The sequence below is a fragment of the Hypanus sabinus genome, chromosome 19 (genome assembly GCF_030144855.1).
Source record: "Hypanus sabinus isolate sHypSab1 chromosome 19, sHypSab1.hap1, whole genome shotgun sequence".
Lineage (NCBI taxonomy): Eukaryota > Metazoa > Chordata > Chondrichthyes > Myliobatiformes > Dasyatidae > Hypanus > Hypanus sabinus.
In genome coordinates this window covers 59,111,978-59,131,083 of record NC_082724.1, presented here as the reverse complement: position 1 = coordinate 59,131,083, position 19,106 = coordinate 59,111,978, and the positions used below count along the sequence as shown (strand labels likewise).

General features: G+C 43.0%; 1 protein-coding gene across 13 annotated transcripts in view; it reads left to right on the top strand.

Moving 5' to 3' along the window:
- cacna2d2a (calcium channel, voltage-dependent, alpha 2/delta subunit 2a) overlaps positions 1-19,106 on the top strand; it is a 909,486-nt gene that overhangs the window by 727,265 nt on the left and 163,115 nt on the right. For all 13 annotated transcript variants that reach the window (XM_059944500.1, XM_059944501.1, XM_059944510.1 and 10 more), the window contains one exon: positions 2,897-2,975. In XM_059944500.1, coding sequence (XP_059800483.1) covers positions 2,897-2,975 — 79 coding nt within the window. The remainder of the gene's footprint in view (positions 1-2,896; positions 2,976-19,106) is intronic.

Here is a 19,106-nt window from a genome sequence, read left to right as displayed (position 1 = left end):
GATGTAGCAGTATTTCAGTGGAGTAACGAAAATTACAGTGAGGAGTTGGCCAAAGTAAGTTGAAAGGAGATGTTGGCAGGGATGACAGCAGAGCAGTAATGGTGTGAGTTTCTGGGGAAAAATGAGGAAGGTGCAGGATAGATGTATTCTAAAAATGAAGAAGTAACTCAAAAGGCAAAATAGTACAAGCATGTCTGACAAGGGAAGTCAAAGCTCATGTAAAAGCAAAAGGGAGGGCATAAAACAAAGCAAAAATTAGTGGGAAGACAGAATATTGGGAAGCTTTTAAAACCCTACAGAGAGCAACTAAAGAATCATTAGGAGGGAAAAGATGAAATATAAAAACAAGTTAGCAAACAAGATCAAAGTAGATTGTAAAAGCTTTTTCAAGTATGTACAAAATAAAAGAGATGAGAGTGGATATAGGACTGCTAGAAAGTGAGGCTGGAGAAATAATAACAGGGGACAAGGAGATGGCAGATGAACTAAATGAGTATTTTGCATCAATCTTAACTGTAGAAGACACTATCAGTGTGCCAGATGTTAAAGGGTGCGAGGGAAGAGAAGTGAGTGCAGTTTCTATTACAAGGGAGAAGGTGCTCAAAAGCTGAAAGACCAAAGGGTACATAAATCAACCGGTCCAGATGAACTGCACCTTGGGGTTCTGAAAGAGGTAGAGATTATGGAGGCATTAGAAATTATCTTTCACAAATCATTGTACTCTGGCATAGTGCCAGAGGACTGAAAAATTGTAAATTTTACCCCACTCTTTAAGAAATGAGGAAGGTGGCAGAAAGGAAATTATAAACTAGTTAGCCTGACCTCAGTGGTTGGGAAGATGTTGGAGTTAATTGCTAAAGATAAGGTTATGAAGTACTTGGTGACATAGGACAAGAGAGGACAAAGTCAGTATTGTTTTCTTAAGGGAAAATCCTGCCTGATGAACCTGTTGGAATTCTTCGAGGTGATTACAAGTAGTGTAGATAAAGGGGATGCAGTGGATGTTGCATATTTGGACTTTCAAAAAGTCTTTGACAAGGTGCCCTACATGAGGCTGCTTACCAAGTTAAGAGCGCATGGTATTACAAGAAAGTTGCTGGCATAGTTAGAGCATTGGCTGATCGGTAGGAGGCAGCGAGTGGGAATAAAAGGATCCTTTTCTGGTTGGCTGCCCAGTGACTAGTGGTGTTCCGCAGGGGTCGTTGTTGGGACGGCTTCTTTTTATGCTGTATATCAATGATTTATATGATGGAATAAATGTCTTTGTTGCCAAGTTTGCAGATGATATGAAGATGGGCGGAGTGTTGAGGAAACTGGTAGGCTGCAGAAGGACTTAGACAGATTAGGAGAATGGTAAGAAAGTGGCAAATGAAATACAATTTTGGTAAATGCATCGTCATGAACTTTGGTAGAAGAAATAAATATGCAGACTATTTTCTAAACAGGGAGAAAATCCAAAAATCTGAAGTGCAAAGGAACTTGGGAGTCCTTGCACCGAACACCCTGAAGGTTAAGTTGCAAGAGGAGTCGGTGGTGAGGAAAGCAAATGCAATGCTAGCATTCATTTCAAGAGTCTAGAACACAAGAGCAGGGATACAATGCTGAGGGTTTATAAGGCACTGATGAGGCCTTACCTTGAGTATTATGAACAGTTTTGGGCTCCTCATCTAAGAAAAGATGTGCTGGCATTGGAGAGGGTCCAGAAGAGGTTAACAAGGATGATTCCAGGAATGAAAGGGTTATCATACGAGGAACATTTGATGGCTCTGGGTTTGTACTCGCTAGAATTTAGAAGGATGAGGGGAGAATTCATTGAAACCTGTTGAATGTTGAAAGGCCTAGACAGAGTAGATGTGGAAAGGATGTTTCCCATGGTGGGGGAGTCTAGGACAAGAGGGCACAGCTTCATGATAGAGGGTCATCCATTTAAAACAGAAATGCTGAGAAATTTCTTTAGGCAGAGGGTAAGAAATTAGTGGAATTTATTACCAAAGGCAATTGTGGAGGCCAGGTTGTTAAGGCAGAGCTTGATAGGTTCTTGATTGAACACAGCATCAAAAGTTATGTGGAGAAGGCTGGGGAATGAGGTTGAGGAGGGGAAAAACGGATGGCGGAACAGACTCGATGGGCCAAATGGCCTAAATCTGCCTCTACGTCTTATGGTTTAAGTAGTGGATATGGCCAAGTTCTTCACAGGTAAAGCCCTCTCTACCCTTGAGCCCGTCTACATGAAATGCTGTTGCAGGAAAACAGGGACCACCACCACCAAGGACATGTTCTCTTCTTGTACTGCCATCAGGACAAAGGTACTCGCACCACCAGGTTCAGGAACTGTTTTTACCTTCAACCCTCAGGCTCTTGAACCAAAGAGGATAACTTCACTCAAATTCATTTGCTCCATCATTTAAAATGTTCCCACCACCTATGGGCTCACTGTCAAGTACTCTTCATCATCTCATGTTCTTGATATTTATTGCTTATTTATTTATTACTATTATTCTTTCTTTCTTTTTGTATTTGCACAGTTTGTTGTCTTTTGTACACTGGTTAAATGCCCAAGTTGGTGCAGTCTTTCTTTGATTCTGTTATGGTTATTATTCTATGGTTTATAAAATGAATCTCAAGCTTGGTGTCACCATATATGGCGACATATATGTACTTTGATAAGAAATTTACTTTGAACTTTGTAACTGGGTTCAACAAGAAACTCGAAAAGCAAATGTTGTGCTGGCCTCCTCTGTGAGAGGAATTTGAATACAAGAATGAAGCCATTTCACCGTAAGTATGTAAGGCCTCGGCGAGGCTGTACATGGAATGTTATATATTGTTTTGCTCTCCTGGCTCATTCACTCCATAGCACACATTTTCAAGGCACGCTTTCTCTCTTTGATCACAGGTACGTGTCTTTACTTTCTCAGTTGGACAGCACAACTATGATGTCACGCCTCTGCAGTGGATGGCCTGCACAAATAAAGGTTTGTAATAGCATGGCTGCATAACTGCATGGTAGTGCAAATGCATGGCAGTATGAATGTATGGTAGCACAGCTGCACGGTAACAAGATTGCATGGTTGTCACAGAGTCCGTCCTTCACTCTAAGATTCTAGAAATTATTAATAGTTCAATCCATCAGACAAGGTATATTAGATCAGGGACACAATCAGAATCAGGTTTATTATCACTGACATATATCATGAACTTTGTTTTACGCAGCAGCAGTAAAATGTGATACACCCAACGGAGTGTTCCTCGTATGGGCCAATTTCTTTGCTTAATGTTGATGTTAAAATCTTGGCCAAAGTTTTGGCTTATAGATTAGAAACTGTTATTCCCTCTATTATTCCTGATGATCAAACTGGTTTTATTAAAAACCGTCTTCCTGTTTTTAATATTCGGCATTTATTTAACATTTTATATTGACCTTCAACTGGGATTCCTGAATGTGTTATTTCCCTCGATGCAGAGAAAGCATTTGATCGTATAGAGTGGAACTACCTTTTTGCAGTTTTAGAAAAATTTGACTTCGGTCAAAGTTTTGTCCCTTGGATCAAATTGCTGTATCTGTGTCCTACTGCCTCTGTTTTGACTAATTTTCAGAAATCCCAGTTATTTAACCTCAAACGTGGCACCCGTCAGGGATGCCCTTTAAGTCCCTTTCTCTTTGATTTGGCTATAGTATCTTTGGTGATAGCATTTCGAAGCTGTCCTGAATTGACCGGGATTTGGGGGGGGGGTGTTGAGCATAAAGTTTCTCTTTATGCTGATGACTTATTACTTTTTTTTCCAAATCCGTCTACATCCTTACCTCCAATGTTTTCACTTCTTGATCAGTTTAGCCAGTTTTCTGGCTATAAACTTAATTTACATAAGAGTGAACTTTTCCCAATTAATAAAGAAGCACAAGAACTAACATTCCGTGATCTCCCTTTTAAAGTAGTTCATAATCAATTTACTTATCTTGGGATTACAGCCACAAGGAAGTTTAAAGATCTTTTTCATGAAAATTTTGCCAATCTTTTATATACTACAAAACAGAGTCTGTCACAATGGTCACCTCTATCTATGTCTTTGGTAGGTCGTATTAATGTTGTTAAAATGTATGTTCTCCCTAAATTTTTATATTTATTTCAATCAATCCCAATTTTTATTCCTAAATCTTTTTTTGATTCCTTAGACTCTATTATTTTGTCATATCTGTGGAAGAATAAGCGCTCTAGAATTAATAAAGTTTATCTCCAAAAATCTAAAAAAGAGGGTGGCATGGCTTTACCTAACTTTCGTTTATATTATTGGGCAGCCAATATATGTTGTGCTACCTTTTGGTCTTTTTTCCATGGCCAACCCGAGTGCCCTAATTGGAGCTGTTAGGAGCTCAATGGAGTTGAGTTCCAATAAAGATTTATCTATTTCTGCACTTCTTGGCTCTGTACTCCCTAGTAGTTTGTCCAGATTAATAGTTAATCCTCTTGTTAGACACACTTTGCAAATATGGGCTCAGTTTAGGAAATTTTATGGTTTCTATGGTTTTTCCTTTGCTAGTCCTATCTTACATAATCACCTTTTTTTACCTACTATGTATGATTCAACATTCCGTGATTGGTATAGGAAGGGCATTAGACATTTTGAAGATCTTTTTATTGATAATCGCTTTGTATCTTTTCAACAGCTCTGCTAAGTTCAATCTGCCTAATGCTCATTTTTTTAGATATCTCCAAATTAGACACTTTATTAATCCTTTAATTCCTAACTTCCCTGAAATGCCTGAGAAAAATGTTATGGATTTATTTCTTTCTATTAATCCACTGGGTAAAGGTTTAATATAATTTATTTGTGATAAATTAGCATTCTTATGGCGTGCCCCTGTGGATAAAATTAGAATGGTTTGGGAGCATGATTTAAATATCTCTTTATCTGATGAGACTTGGGACTCGATTCTCAAATCGGTTAATTCAACCTCTCTTTGTGCTCGCCATTGCCTTTTACAGTTTAAGATTGTTTATAGAGCCCATATGTCTAAATCTAAACTATCTCGATTTTACCCTAATATTAGTCCTCTTTGTGATAAATGCAAAAGGGGTGTAACGTTCTCCTTCGCGTGTACTAATAACGCCGAATTCAACGTCGAGATAAACCAGTCAATGAGACCAGATCGCAGTAAGAATAACCATTTACTGTTCACTCTTCACATTAACATATGGTGAAAAAGCGTTGCTCTCACTGTGATTTCTCATGCCTGCAAAACAACTTCTGCTCAGGTGTGCCTCGTGGTGAGCCCCCACCCTCGCGCTAATTTCAAACCGGTACTTTCCCACAAGACGCGGTGAAACCGGATGTGACGTCATCACATGCCGATATATTTTACATGCAATGAATATACTTTAAACACTTCTAATTCTAACTAGAAAATACTATTGAATGAATTACTAAGCGAAAATATTATAAACTAAATAACTGTCGTAAAGACAGCACACTCCCCGCTTGACCTTCGTAAGGTCACAATGAGCAGAGTACAAAACTTAGTCTCTTAATCAGTCATTGGGTAGAAGTAGAATAACTTCTGTAACTGGCCTTTGGTAAATTTTCACATCGCCTTGGTCGGTAGTCTTCAATTCGATCTTCCTGACATGTCCATCCTCGCTAGGGAATGTAGCAGTGATTCTGGCCATTGGCCAGCTGTTGCGGGCGATTTGCTTGTCCCTGAGCAGGACTAAGTCTCCAACTTGAAGATTCCTGCGGGGTTCTGTCCACTTTTGTCTCTGTTGCAACAAAGGTAGATATTTTTGTCTCCAGCGAGACCAGAGCTGATTTGCCAGAGCCTGGACTTGTCTCCATTGCTTTGTGTACAAATCCTTGTCTGAGAAGTCTCCTGGTGGAGGAGGTGTTCCTACTTTCTGTGTAAGGAGCATTGATGGCGAAGGTATGAAGGGGTTTTCTGGGTCAGAAGACACAGGTAGGAGTGATTGTGCGTTTATAATGGCTGTGACCTCTGCCATTAGGGTGCACAGTACCTTGTGGGCCAATCGGGTGCGTTGCTGCATCTCAGGTTTCCTTTTCCGGGTTTTCCGTAAGGACGTGAACCGTTTGACTGCCTGCTCTTTGTTATCTGGTGAGCGCTGGCGTGGTTCTCTGAAAGGCAATGGGGCAACCCCATTATTTGCTTCATCTCTGAAGACCTTGGTGTCTTTGGTTTTTAAAGAAATGGTATCTTGAGCTGATCGTGCAAGTTTGTTTCCGTGCTCGGTTTGAACGAAAACTGACTGACCTAACATCTCGTCGGTTACTTTACGCTTGGTAATGTCTTGTTGTGCTTCCTTAATGCACGGGGCACTCGGGCAGGGTTGAAAGATTGAATGGCGGCCACTCTCTAGCACATTGGTCTTGAGTGTGTTAACCATCGGTTTGTGTACGACACCGGGGCACACCTCTCCTATCACCACCCAGCCCAGATCCAGACGTTGCACGAAGGGGGCGTCGAGTGGTCCATTGACCTGCTGCCTAACCTTGTGTACCTGGATAACATCTCTTCCTAATAGCAGGAGTATTTCCGCTTTTGGATCCAGTTCTGGGATGTGTTTGGCGATGTGGTGGAGATGTGGCTGGTGTAGCACCGCACTTGGTGTCGGGATCCCAGTGCGGTTATTCATGATTCCATCGCACTCTAAGAGCGGAGGGAGACAGATGACGACTTTACCATCCAGGGACTCGATCTGGATGCCTTCTGCCTTCCTTCCTTGGGTTTCCATGTTGCCTGAGCAAGTATTGAGGTAGTATGGGAACTGCTCACTCTCAATGTTGAACAATTTAAAGAACTCTGGACTGACTAGTGAGCGATTGCTCTGTTCGTGCTGACAACTGTTGACCTAGAGTGAGCCTCTCCCTCCCCGCCGTCCTGTTGTGGGGGTGATGGAGCGCTGTCGGTTTGCGGTGACAGGTCGGGATGCATGGCCCCGACGTGATCTGGGCTATCACATTCCGGACACTTCACGGCGATCGTACACTCTCTGGCGAGGTGAGAGGTTGAGGAACAGCATCTAAAACATATTCTTTTCTCCTTGAGAAGAGCCGTCCTCTCTTCAAGGGGTTTTTCCCTAAACATTCTGCATCCTTTGAGGGGGTGAGGTTTGTTATGCAATGGACAATACTTGCTAGGGTCGTTGCTAGTTGTAAGGGCTTCGGTCTTGAGCACTGAGATGGGTTTATCAATGTTGAAAACATTCGAAGAGGATCTACTTGGCTTGGTGTAAATCGTACTGCTTCTTGGACCCGCGAGGCTAGGGTCGTTTCGCTTCTTCGCCTCCCTGCACACAAACCTAGTGAGGAGCTCAAAGGGAGGTGGTTGATCATCGTGCTCTTCCTTGTAATCTAAAGCAATGGACAGCCACCTGTCCTGCAGCCCAAAAGGAAGTTTGTCCACGACTTGTCTAATCCCGAATGGAGTATCTAGGTATACTAGACCAGCTGAGTAGCCATCTTCTTTGGCGCCTTTGATCTCCATGAGTAAATCTCCGAATTCTCTTAACTTAATGTGATCTTTGGCTGACACCTCAGGAAAGTTTCCCAGACGTCGATATAGCGCCGCTTCAATAGCTTCGGGGAACCCATAGTCCTCCCGAATTCTCTCCCACGCTTTGCTTAAGGCTAGTTCGGGTTCGTTGATGTACACTGAACGTATGCGTCTCACCTGGTCACGTGATTCTTTCCCCAGCCATTTCGCCATAAGGTCCAACCTTTGGGTTGCACTGAGCTGGACTCCGTCGATCGCGTTGGTAAATGTGGAGTACCATGCACGGTAATTTTCAGGTTTATCATCAAACTGGTACAGTCCCAAAGTGACGAGATCCCGTCGTGCTAAATACTGCATCGTGGGATCGGCTGTAAGCGGCATGCGGGCTGGAGAAGTACGTTGGCGCCTATATGACTGAGAGCGCACGTTTCTCATGGAATTTGCCATCCTGGATTCGACCTCCGCGTCTCTTCGCATCGAACTTTGTAAGTTTGGTGTCAAGAAGTATCGGTTGTCAGCTCTTTCATTCTTGACTTCATCACGGAGCCGCGAGGGTAAATTTTCTTCCTCGTATGGATGTGATGCAATCGTGACTCTCTGAGGTTCCTCGTAGCTGGGGAAGTTATCGAATACGTATGGAGAGGGGAGACAAGCCTGCCTGTCTATTTGATATTGTACATAGTCGCTTGTGCGTTCCAGTCTGGTCCTTTCTAAAGTAGATCTTACTTCGGTCAGATCACGTGACCCTTCAGGTTCTTCTATGTACTCTGCTTCCGCCATGGCAGCTTCTTCTTCTCTTTCTAGCTGCAGCACTTGCAACTCTGTCGATATTTTTGCCATTTCCAACTGGGTTTCGGCTTCTCGGGTGGCCCATTCCTTCTGGGTTTCGGCTTCTCTGGCGGCCCTTTCTTTCTGGATTTCGGCTTCTCTGGCAGCCTTTTCTTTCTGGATTTCGGCTTCTCTGGTGGCCTGTTTCATTTTCAAAACTGCTTCTTGTCTGGCGTAACGCAGTCGCACCTTGGTGGCTTCTGCCTTGGCTCTTGCCTGGGTGGACTTACTTGATGTCGCTCTACTGCCCTTGTCGCTGGGCGCCATCGACTTGATCCCGGATCGAGCTGACATTGCAGCACTTAGAACACCTGATAACGCCTGGGTGGGCTTACTTGATGTCGGTTTACTGCCCTTGTCGCTAGGCGGCGTCGACTTGATGATGGATCGAGCTGACATTGCAGCACTTGAAACACCTGATAATGCCGCTTTTTCACTGTAACGTTCTCCTTCGCGTGTACTAATAACGCCGAATTCAACGTCGAGATAAACCAGTCAATGAGACCAGATCGCAGTAAGAATAACCATTTACTGTTCACTCTTCACATTAACATATGGTGAAAAAGCGTTGCTCTCACTGTGATTTCTCATGCCTGCAAAACAACTTCTGCTCAGGTGTGCCTCGTGGTGAGCCCCCACCCTCGCGCTAATTTCAAACCGGTACTTTCCCACAAGACGCGGTGAAACCGGATGTGACGTCATCGCATGCCGATATATTTTACATGCAATGAATATACTTTAAACACTTCTAATTCTAACTAGAAAATACTATTGAATGAATTACTAAGCGAAAATATTATAAACTAAATAACTGTCGTAAAGACAGCACAGGGACTCGATTCTCAAATCGGTTAATTCAACCTCTCTTTGTGCTCGCCATTGCCTTTTACAGTTTAAGATTGTTTATAGAGCCCATATGTCTAAATCTAAACTATCTCGATTTTACCCTAATATTAGTCCTCTTTGTGATAAATGCAAAAGGGGCGAAGCCTCTCTTATTCATATGTACTGGTTCTGTCCTAACTTGGAGAAAATTTGGAAAGATGTCTTCATAACTTTATCTTATATTCTGAACCACCACTTAGAACCTAACTCTTTAATTGCTTTGTTTGGTTTTTTGGGTGAGACAGATTTACGTTTGAGTTCGACTAAGTGTCGAATATTATCTTTTGCTTCTCTCCTGGCTAGACGTTTAATCCTCCTTAGATGGAGAGATGTTGCCCCGCCCACGCATGCTCAATGGCTTAATGATATTATGTCCTGCTTAGACCTTGAAAAAATTCATTATTCAGTTCTTAATTCGGATATAAAGTTCCATAAGGTCTGGGGACCATTTATTGAGTACTTTCATAACCTTCCTCTTAACTAAGGTTTTTTTTTGGTCTCTTGCTTTCAGCTCTTTTTTTGGTAGTAGGCATTATTATCTTCTGTTTTCAAGTGTATTTACAGTTTTGGGGTTTGAATGTCCTGATTTATATTCTCTATATTGTGTTGTGGTTGGTCTGGAGTTTTTTTTTGTTGCGGGGCTTGGGGAGGATACTAATTTTACATGTCTTCAATTTGGGTGCTTTCTCAATTATCTTTTTTGTATTATAGTATTATTGTATGTTTATTTTTGTACTGTATTATTTTTCTTCATTTTGATTTGGGTTTTATTTCTGTCTGTAGTGATGTAGAAAATGCATTAAAAAACTAATAAAAAATGCAATACATAAAAATTACTAAAGTTACTGTAAGAAATATATATATCAAATAAATAGTGTTCATGGGTTCCTGGACCATTCAAAATCTGATGGTGGAGGGCAAGAAGCTGTTCCTAAAACATTGAGTGTGTGTCTTCAGGCTCCTGTACCTACCTGATGGCAGCACTGAAAAGAGGGAATATCCTGGGTGATGAGGGTCCTAATTGATGGATGCCGTCTTTTTTGAGGCATCACCTTTTGAAGTTGTCCTCAATGATGGGAAGGCTCATGCCCGTGATGGAGCTGTGAAAAACACAGTGGGTGACAACAAGGACAGACACAGTGTATTGTAAGAGATGGGCACAGTGTATTAGTCCACAGAGAAACAATGTGTTGCTCAATAATGGACACAGTGAGTGAGGCCAGAAATAAACCTTCTCTTGAATGTTGAAATTGACTACATATACCTGTCTGGACACGCCACCCCCCCCCCCCCCCCCACTGACTGCTCCTGTGGCTCCTCCCACTGACCATGGATCCGCCCACAGACCCTGGTATAAAGGCGATTGGGGCCTGAGCCCTGCCTCTCAGTCTCCAGGATGTAGCATGGTGGTCAATTGTTGCTTGTTCTTCCTTCCAGTCAATAAAAGCCGATATCTCAACTCACATCTCAGAGAGTTATTGATGGTGCATCATGACCCTGCATCCTTTCTCTTGCACTAACAGCTAGTTCCACCCTCATCACTCTCTGAGAAGAGAAGTTCCCCCTCGTGTTGCCTTTAGACATTTCACCTTTCACCCTTAACCCATAACTTCTAGTTCTAGTCTCACCCAACCTCAGTGGAAAAAGCCTGCTTGCATTTGCCCTATATGTACCCCTCAAAAGTTTGTATACCTCTATAAAATTGCCCCTCAATCTTCTTCATTCCAGGGAATAAAGTCAAAGCTAAAGTACATTTATTATCAAAGTGTGTTTGTATTATGCAACTCTGAAATTCATCTTCCTGCAGATAGCCATGACACAAAGAGACACCATGGGACCCAGGCACCCCATATGTAAAGAAAGAACAAATCATACAAACAGCAAAAACAAGCAAATAACACACAAAATATTAAACATCAAACTGTAGAGTTCTTGGAACAGTCTAGGAATGTTCAGTTCAATTTAGTGCTGTGTCATTCGTTGACTGCAGGCCACAGAGTCAGTCCACCCTGATCAAGATCGTGCAGAATGTCAGTAAAAAGGAGTAACCAGAAACACATATAACATGAACTGCAGAGTCCTCGAAAAACGAGTCCCCTCGACAAACTGCGCCAATCAAACCTTGCCCAAGATCCAAGACTCCTGCACCTTCCTCCACAGCAATGAGCGACAGGGAGAGGGAAACCGGTCAAAAACAGGCAGACAGTGCTGAACACCTGCTCACCTTCTGCTCATTGTCCACTCAACCTCTCACTCAATGTCAGGAAAAGCAAAGAGCTGATTATTAACTCCAGGAGGGGAAAACCGAAGGTCCGTCAGGGGTAAAGCCCTCCCGACCATTGAGCACATTGTCACAGGACAGCAGCATCCACCATCCAGGACATGCCCTCTTCTCACTGCTGCCATCAAGAAGGAGGTACAAGAGCCTCAGGACCCACACCACCAGGATCAGGAACAGATATTACCCCTTAGCTATTAGGCTCTTGAAACAGTGGGGATTATTTCTTTTATCTTCTTTTGTATTTGCAATTAGTTGGCTTTTGCAGGTTGGTTGTTTGTCCATCTTGTAGGGTGTGGTCTTTCACTGATTCAATGTTTCTTGGACTTATTGTGTATACCTGCAAGAAAATGAATCTCAGGGTTGTATGTGGTGACATATATGTACTTTGATAATAAATTTCCTTTGAATTTTGAACTTTGAACCTTGAACATGAAAGGAGGAGTCAGGCATTGACCATGTGAATGGAAGGGTAGTTCAGATAATTTTTTTTTTCATTTTTTCCTCTGGGAGTGGTAAACAGACCCAGCCTGAACTGCGTTCTTCGTTCCATGTTATTTTGCCAATGTTCTTGCTCTCTAACTATTCCAGTTCACTATTCCATCAAATAACATTCTTTATAATTTATCCCCATGGTAACCCCAGTCTTAATCTATCAGACGTCTCCCTTCCGAGTTGCGATGCAGGGCTTTCCAGCTGGAACATTAACTCTGTTTCTCTTCCTGCAGATGCAACTTGACCTGATGATTTGACTGACCAGCATTTTCTGTTTTGATTTCAGCGGCAAGTTGCCAGGGGTGCTATGTTGCACCATAAAGAGATAGTCTTTGGACTAGAGGAGGTTGACAAAAGTGTACAAAATTATGAGAAGCCTCATAGGGTAGATCATAGGAAACTTTGTCCCCTATCAGAGGCATCTAAAATTAGTGTGATAAAGACAAACCACTGATGGAATTCAGTAGGTCGAGAAATATTTGTAGGGAGAAAGACAGTGCTGACATTTCAAGGTTTTGACTAGAAATATGGACAATTACTGCAGCACTTAGTGCAATTGCTCTACATCAATATTTACGAACCTTTATTAGTCCAACACCCCCCCAGCGCAACTTCATAATTACCAACCCCCCCCCCCCCCCCAAAGCACCTTCATAATTGCCAACACCTGCCCCAAAGTACCTTCGTAATTGCCAATACCCCTCTTAGGCACAATATACTTTCCAGCACCCTCATAGTGTAAAAACATGTCTACCATATGCTAACATGAGGAAAGTGATTTTGGTTTAAACCTACTTACACAGTACCTGTGCACTGTACAGCAGCTTCGATGTCAATGTGATCCTTGAGCTTGATGATTTTTTTTTGCAAGAGTTAAAATATCTGATTCAAGTTGTGACAGCAAAAGCCTCAAGTCCTCATGCATAACAATGTCCAAGTGGTGTCTGTTTTTTGTGTGTGTGGTTTACTGCACTGAAGCCTCTTTCAACAAGATAGAAGAATGGAAATGCAATGAAGAGCAGTTTAGCTCTTCTCCAAAGACCAGGAAACCTTGTATGACAAAGTAGCCGCATACCACAAAAACCAATGGTTTTGAAAAGCATTTTTGCTTCTTCATCATTCTGAATTTCAATCTCTCCTTCCAAGCTCTCTTCCTGCTTTTTCCATCTTGCAAAGAAATGGGTTAATTACCCATTCCAGAATTTCCAGATCATTCAGATCCTTGAATCAATTCTGAAAATCCTTCTTCAGTGACTGCAGGTGTAAGCAGTACTCGTACAAATCATTGTCTGTGAAAGAGAATGCCATACTTTTCATGCAGGGAAACTGTGAGAACATTCTTCTCCCAATGTTTTGCTTATATATTTCCAGTTTTCTGAGGAAAGTGGACACTACATTTTTTGCCTGGATCAAATTGAAATTCTCACCCTGTAGTTTCATATTTAGAATGTTAATTTTGTCACACTGATTGGCTAAGTATGCCACATCTCCATGTAGAAGTTCAATCTTGTTTCCCAAGCTCTTGTCGACTTTGAGCAAAAATTCAATCACTGTGTCAAAAAGATTAAAGAAACATTTGAAGCAGCAGCCTTTTTGACAGCCAACGCACTTCAGTGTAAAGAAGCAAGCATTCAAACTCTTATCATAATCTTGGCATAACCTGCAAAATATTCTGCTATTTAATGGATGAGCTTTAATTTTGTTGATAGAAGATATTACAGGAGTCATGCTTGAAAAAAGTTGCTAGCTGAGGTTTTTGGCTGCAAAATGTTGACAGTGAATTACACAATAGATTACAACAGACTTGGGATTTCTTTTTTCATAAATGCCACTAAGCCAACATGGCAACCTGTCATGGTTTTCCATCTGTTACACAAGAAATCATATTCTTATTCAGAATATTTTTATTTTCAATGTACATTTTGAATTTGTCATAGGTTGATTCTCCATAAAATTTTCCATTTTTGATAAACTGAACACACGCCATTAGCAATGCCTTATTGTCTCACACAGTTGACTCATCCAGTTGTATCCCAAATTCTGCTTTTTGTAGCTCTGTGCATCGTTGATATTCAATATCTTCACTCATTTCGTCAATAGGAGCTGCAGTTTTATTACTGAGAGGAATTGATTTTAAAATACAGCTATACATTTTGAGAACTGTGGTGAGCACTTCTGATACAACAGGCATTTATTAGTCTTTTGCCAGTTGTATGAGATTTTCCACACTTCGTTGTCATTTAGGAAATGTTATAAGAAGCAATGAGACAACTATCAAGGTCATATTTAGCTTGGCAAATGACTCAAGTGTGCAATACTTTTCAAATACTTCTTTCATCTTCTGGAACTGAGTAATATCATAAGTAACCTTTTCAGGGTGTCTTCTACTGATAGTTTCATGTCTTCATTAAACAGTACAGTATTAAAAATAAGAAACTTGGGGTGTCGCTGATCTGATGGGAATGGAATAAAACCAGACTCCAGGTATGTAACATTGTATTGCTGCACTTTCTGTAGTTACTGTTTCTTAGCAGGATTAGAATTCAAGGATTCACCACCTTCAGACTCAGAGGTTGTGTCGTATGTATTTATTCATCATTAACGGGGCTAAATTAAAATAAAAACGTAAACAGAACTAGGAATGCCTATTGGATGTTGACACAGCAAGTTGACACAGTTGGCCAGGTCTCATGCCTCAAGTCAAGGTGCCACTTAATGCCCTCCCTGCCCCCCAAGAATCTTGAACTCCCTCCGACTTCTATTTTGCTACCACCCCCTTAGGACTCATAAGCACCCCTGTTGGGAATCACTGCTCAATGGCAATCACTGATCAGGGATCAATTCCTGCTTCTGTCTGTAAGGAGTTTGTATGTTCTCTGGAGATTCCTCCAGATATTCTAGTTCCCTCCCACATTCCATCATGCCGCCCAGCAACCCACCTATTTAACACTAGCCTAATCACGGGACAATTTACAGTGACCAATTACCCTACTAACTACGGGGAAAACTGTCACAACCACGGACTCAGCAGCGCAGTAGATACGGCAATTGCACTTGTGAATTTGCACATGTCAGCTAATTATTATTTAATCATGATAGTATTTAACTCCATATTTGTCATTGTAGTGCTTGTCGAGTCTTGGACAGAGCATAGCAATGATTTGCTGTTGTTTTGCATTTGGCCTTGCCTGAGATATTGGACTTACAAGTCAACTGACTCTGAAGACTAACAGTATTCGTTTAATGGTTAGATGTTATTTTCAGCCGCAGTGTAGGCTTTGTTTTCCTTTTGAGAGTTTTAGTTAACGGCCCTGTTTGGCCTAGTGCTTATTGTTTTATTTTCCCTTTAACACTGTTCGTATTAAAGTCTGAACTATCAACCTGTTTCAGTGTCTCTCACTCTGCACTTGGGCCATATCCAAACCTGGTAACAGCAAGTCTCGACCAACAAAGATGGACCCAACAGAGAAAGAGAGAGAGAGAGAGAGCAGCTGACCCTGGCCTTGAGATTCATTGGTCAGGTAGGAGACAAGCTACTGGCAGTGGAATCTGCTCTGAGTGAAGATAAGGAGCCATTGAGCATAGGGTTTATCTGTCCATCCACCTCACTGTCAGGAGCAGGCTTCTTTTTTGTGAACAAGAAAGATGGCAAGCTCAGTCTCTGCATCGGTTATCGGCCCCTGGACAACATCACAGTGAAGAACCGTTACCCTCTTCCCTTGCTGGCATTTGCATTTGAACATCTCCAGGGAAATCCCAAAATTGATCTGCACAATGCTTACAATCTGATTCGCGCAAGAGAAGGGGATGAGTGGAAAAAAACTTCCAGCACCTCGAATGGCGATTATGAATACATAGTGATGCCTTTTGGTCTGGCCAATGACCCCACTATATTCCAGCCCTTGGTTAATGATGTGCTCAGGGACATGTTGAACCAGTTTGTGTATTTAGATGACATCCTTATCTATTCCCACTCTCATCAGGAGCATGTCCAGCAAGTACTCAGACACCTTCTTGAAAATAACCTGTGCTAAACCTGAAAAAATGTGAATTCCATAAAGACCAGGAGTCGTTGTTGGGCTATGTACTTACCCCATCCAGTGTTCAAATGGACCCTAGTAAAGTTCAGGCAGTTGCAGAGTGGCCCAAACCATCTACAGTCAAACAGCTACGGGGCTTCTTGGGGTTTGCGAACTTTTATCGCCGCTTCATTTGGAATTCCGGCTCTATTGCAGCTCCACTTAAGGCACTCGCCAAGAAGACCACGGCAGGATTCCACTGGACAGACAATGCCGACCAAGCATTTTCCGAGCTGAAGCAACGTTTCACCACTGCCCCGCTGCCACACCCAGACCCATCTCAGCCATTCATCGTCGAGGTGGATGCATCCGATGTCGGCACTGGAGCTGTCCTCTCTCAGCGGATAGCCGGCTGCACCCCTGTGCCATTCTTTCCCGTCACTTGACTCTGGCGGAGAGGAATTACGATGTTGGGAACCGGGAGCTTCAGGCTGTCAAGGAGGCCCTGCAGGAATGGCAACACTGGCTGGAGGGGGCAGAGCATCCGTTCTTGGTCTAGACAGATCACAGGAACTTCTCCTATATTCAGGATGCAAAGAGACTCAATTCTCGTCAAGCCTGATGGGCTCTGTTCTTCAATTTCATCCTCACTTATCATCCTGACAGCATGAATACAAAGGCTGACACTCTCTCCCAACAGTTCGATGGATCTGAAGAAAATGCAGATCCAGAGCCCATTCTTCCTCACTTGTGTATTGCTGCTCCGGTGATCTGGGGAAAAGGGGCAGAGGTGACGGCTGCCCAACAGTCAGATCCAGGCCCGGATGGGGTTCCTCCCAAAGGGCTGTTTGGCCCTGCTGTGGTGCATTACAAAATGTTAGAATAGGATCACCCCTCCCTTCTGGCTGGACATCCGGGAATTCAACTCAGGAGTTTATAAAGAGACAATTTTGGTGGCCATCTATGTCCCAGGATATCCATGACTTTGTATCTGCCTGTCCCACCTGCGCTCAAGACCCTGCGAACAAGACATCGTGCCAACAACCTACGGGTCTGTTATGTCCACTGCCTGTACCCCACCAGCCCTGGTCCCACCTCTGAGTAGATTTCAGCACTGGTCTTCCCCAGTGTAATGGAAACACCACCATTTTGGTCGTTGTGGATTGATTTTCCAAGTCTGCCCACCTCATTGCCCTCCCCAAGATCCCATCGGCTAATGAGACCAGCACACTCATGGTTCAACATGTGTTCAGTCTCCATGGCTTTCCTCAAGACATAGTGTCTGATCGTGGGCCACAGTTCACTCCTGCTTTCGGAAGCTTTCTGGTCTCTTGTAGGAACCATGGCCAGACTCTCGTCTGGCTTCCACCCCCAATCCAATGGCCAGACTGAGAGAGGGAACCAGGAGTTGGAGACAACACTGCGCTGTCTTGCCTCTTCCAACCCCACGTCCTGGAGCTCCCAATTGGTTTGGGCAGAGATCACCCACAATAACCTCCAGTCTGTCTCCCTTTGAATGCCAGAAGGGATTCCAGCCCCCGCTCTTCCCTGATCCAGAGATCGATGTAGGATTCCTGTTGCTGAACAGCTGATCCAGCGTTACAAGCGCACCTGGAGACGATCCAGGGCTTCTCTGCTGCGCGCCCAGAAACAGCGTTCCCGGCTGATCGGCTCCGTCGACAGGTGAGGCCATTCAAGCCAGGAGAGGAGGTGTGGTTGGCATCGAGGGATCTTCCCCTGAAAGTCGAGAACCGGAAGTTGGCACAGCCCTACGTGGTACCATTTGTAGTGGAAAAGGCTGTCAACAAGGTGTCCTATAGATTGTGTCTACCAGCATCACTGAAGATCCACCCTGTATTCCATGTTTCCCAGCTCAAGCCAGTTACTACCTCTCCCCTGGCCCCAGTCACCCCATCTCCTCCTCCTTCCACTAGGTAGATGGTTCCCTTGTCGGTGCGGTGCCTCCTGGCATCTCGTCGGGTACATGGGTACATCTCATCCAGTACCTTGTGGACTGGGAAGGGTACGGCCCAGAAGAATGTACTTGGATCCCGGCGAAGGACATCTTGGACAAGTCGCTGATCTGGGACTTCCAGCGGACACAGGTCTGTGGCACCTGGAGTGGGAGGCCCTGTCACAACCACAGATTCGGCAGCGCAGTAGATATGGCAATTGCGCTTGTGAATTTGCACATGTCAGCTAATTATTATTTAATGGTAATAGTATTTAACTCCATACTTGCCGTCGTAGTGCTTGTCAAGACTTGGACAGAGCACAGCAATGCTTCGCTGTTGTTTTGCATTCGGCCTTCCCTGAGATATTGGACTTTCAAGTCAACCGACTCTGAAGACTAGCGGTATTCATTTAATGTTTAGATGTTCTTTTCAGTCGCCCTGTAGTCTTCGTTTTCCTTTTGAGAGTTTTAATTAACGACCCTGTTTGGCCTAGTGTTTATTGTTTTATTTTCCCTTTAACACTCTTCATATTAAAGTCTGTGAACTATCGACCTGCTTCAGTGTGTCTCACTCTGCACTTGGGCCATAACCGAACCCAGTAACAAAAACATACAAATTCCATACTTATGAATTGAACTCTGAACTCCAGTGGCCTGAGCTGTAATTGCATCGTGCTAACAGCTCTGCTACACGGTGCTATGTTGGTGCTGGCAACCTTGCGATCTGTGCCCAGCACAATCCTCACTTGATGCAAACGACATATTTCACTGTATATTTCAATGTACATATGATAAATAAAGCAAATCATTTTAAGTCTTTACCACTGAGATCCAGGTGCAGCTGTGGAAGCATAGAAAACCTACAGCACAATGCAGCCCTTCAGCCCACAAAGTTGTGCCGAACATGTCCCTACCTTAGAAATTACTAGGCTTACCTATAGCCCTCTATTTTTCTTTTCTTTTTTTTAATTTATTTTTTTATTGAAGTTCATCATCAAACAAACATTTCCGTAAGATGTATTTCAGACATTGTACATATATATCATATAATCATATATATCACAAATCTCCACAAAGTATTTATCTGAGGTATACACTTATAGAAAACAGTGGTAAGAAGAAACAAGCAAAAGGAGAAAACTA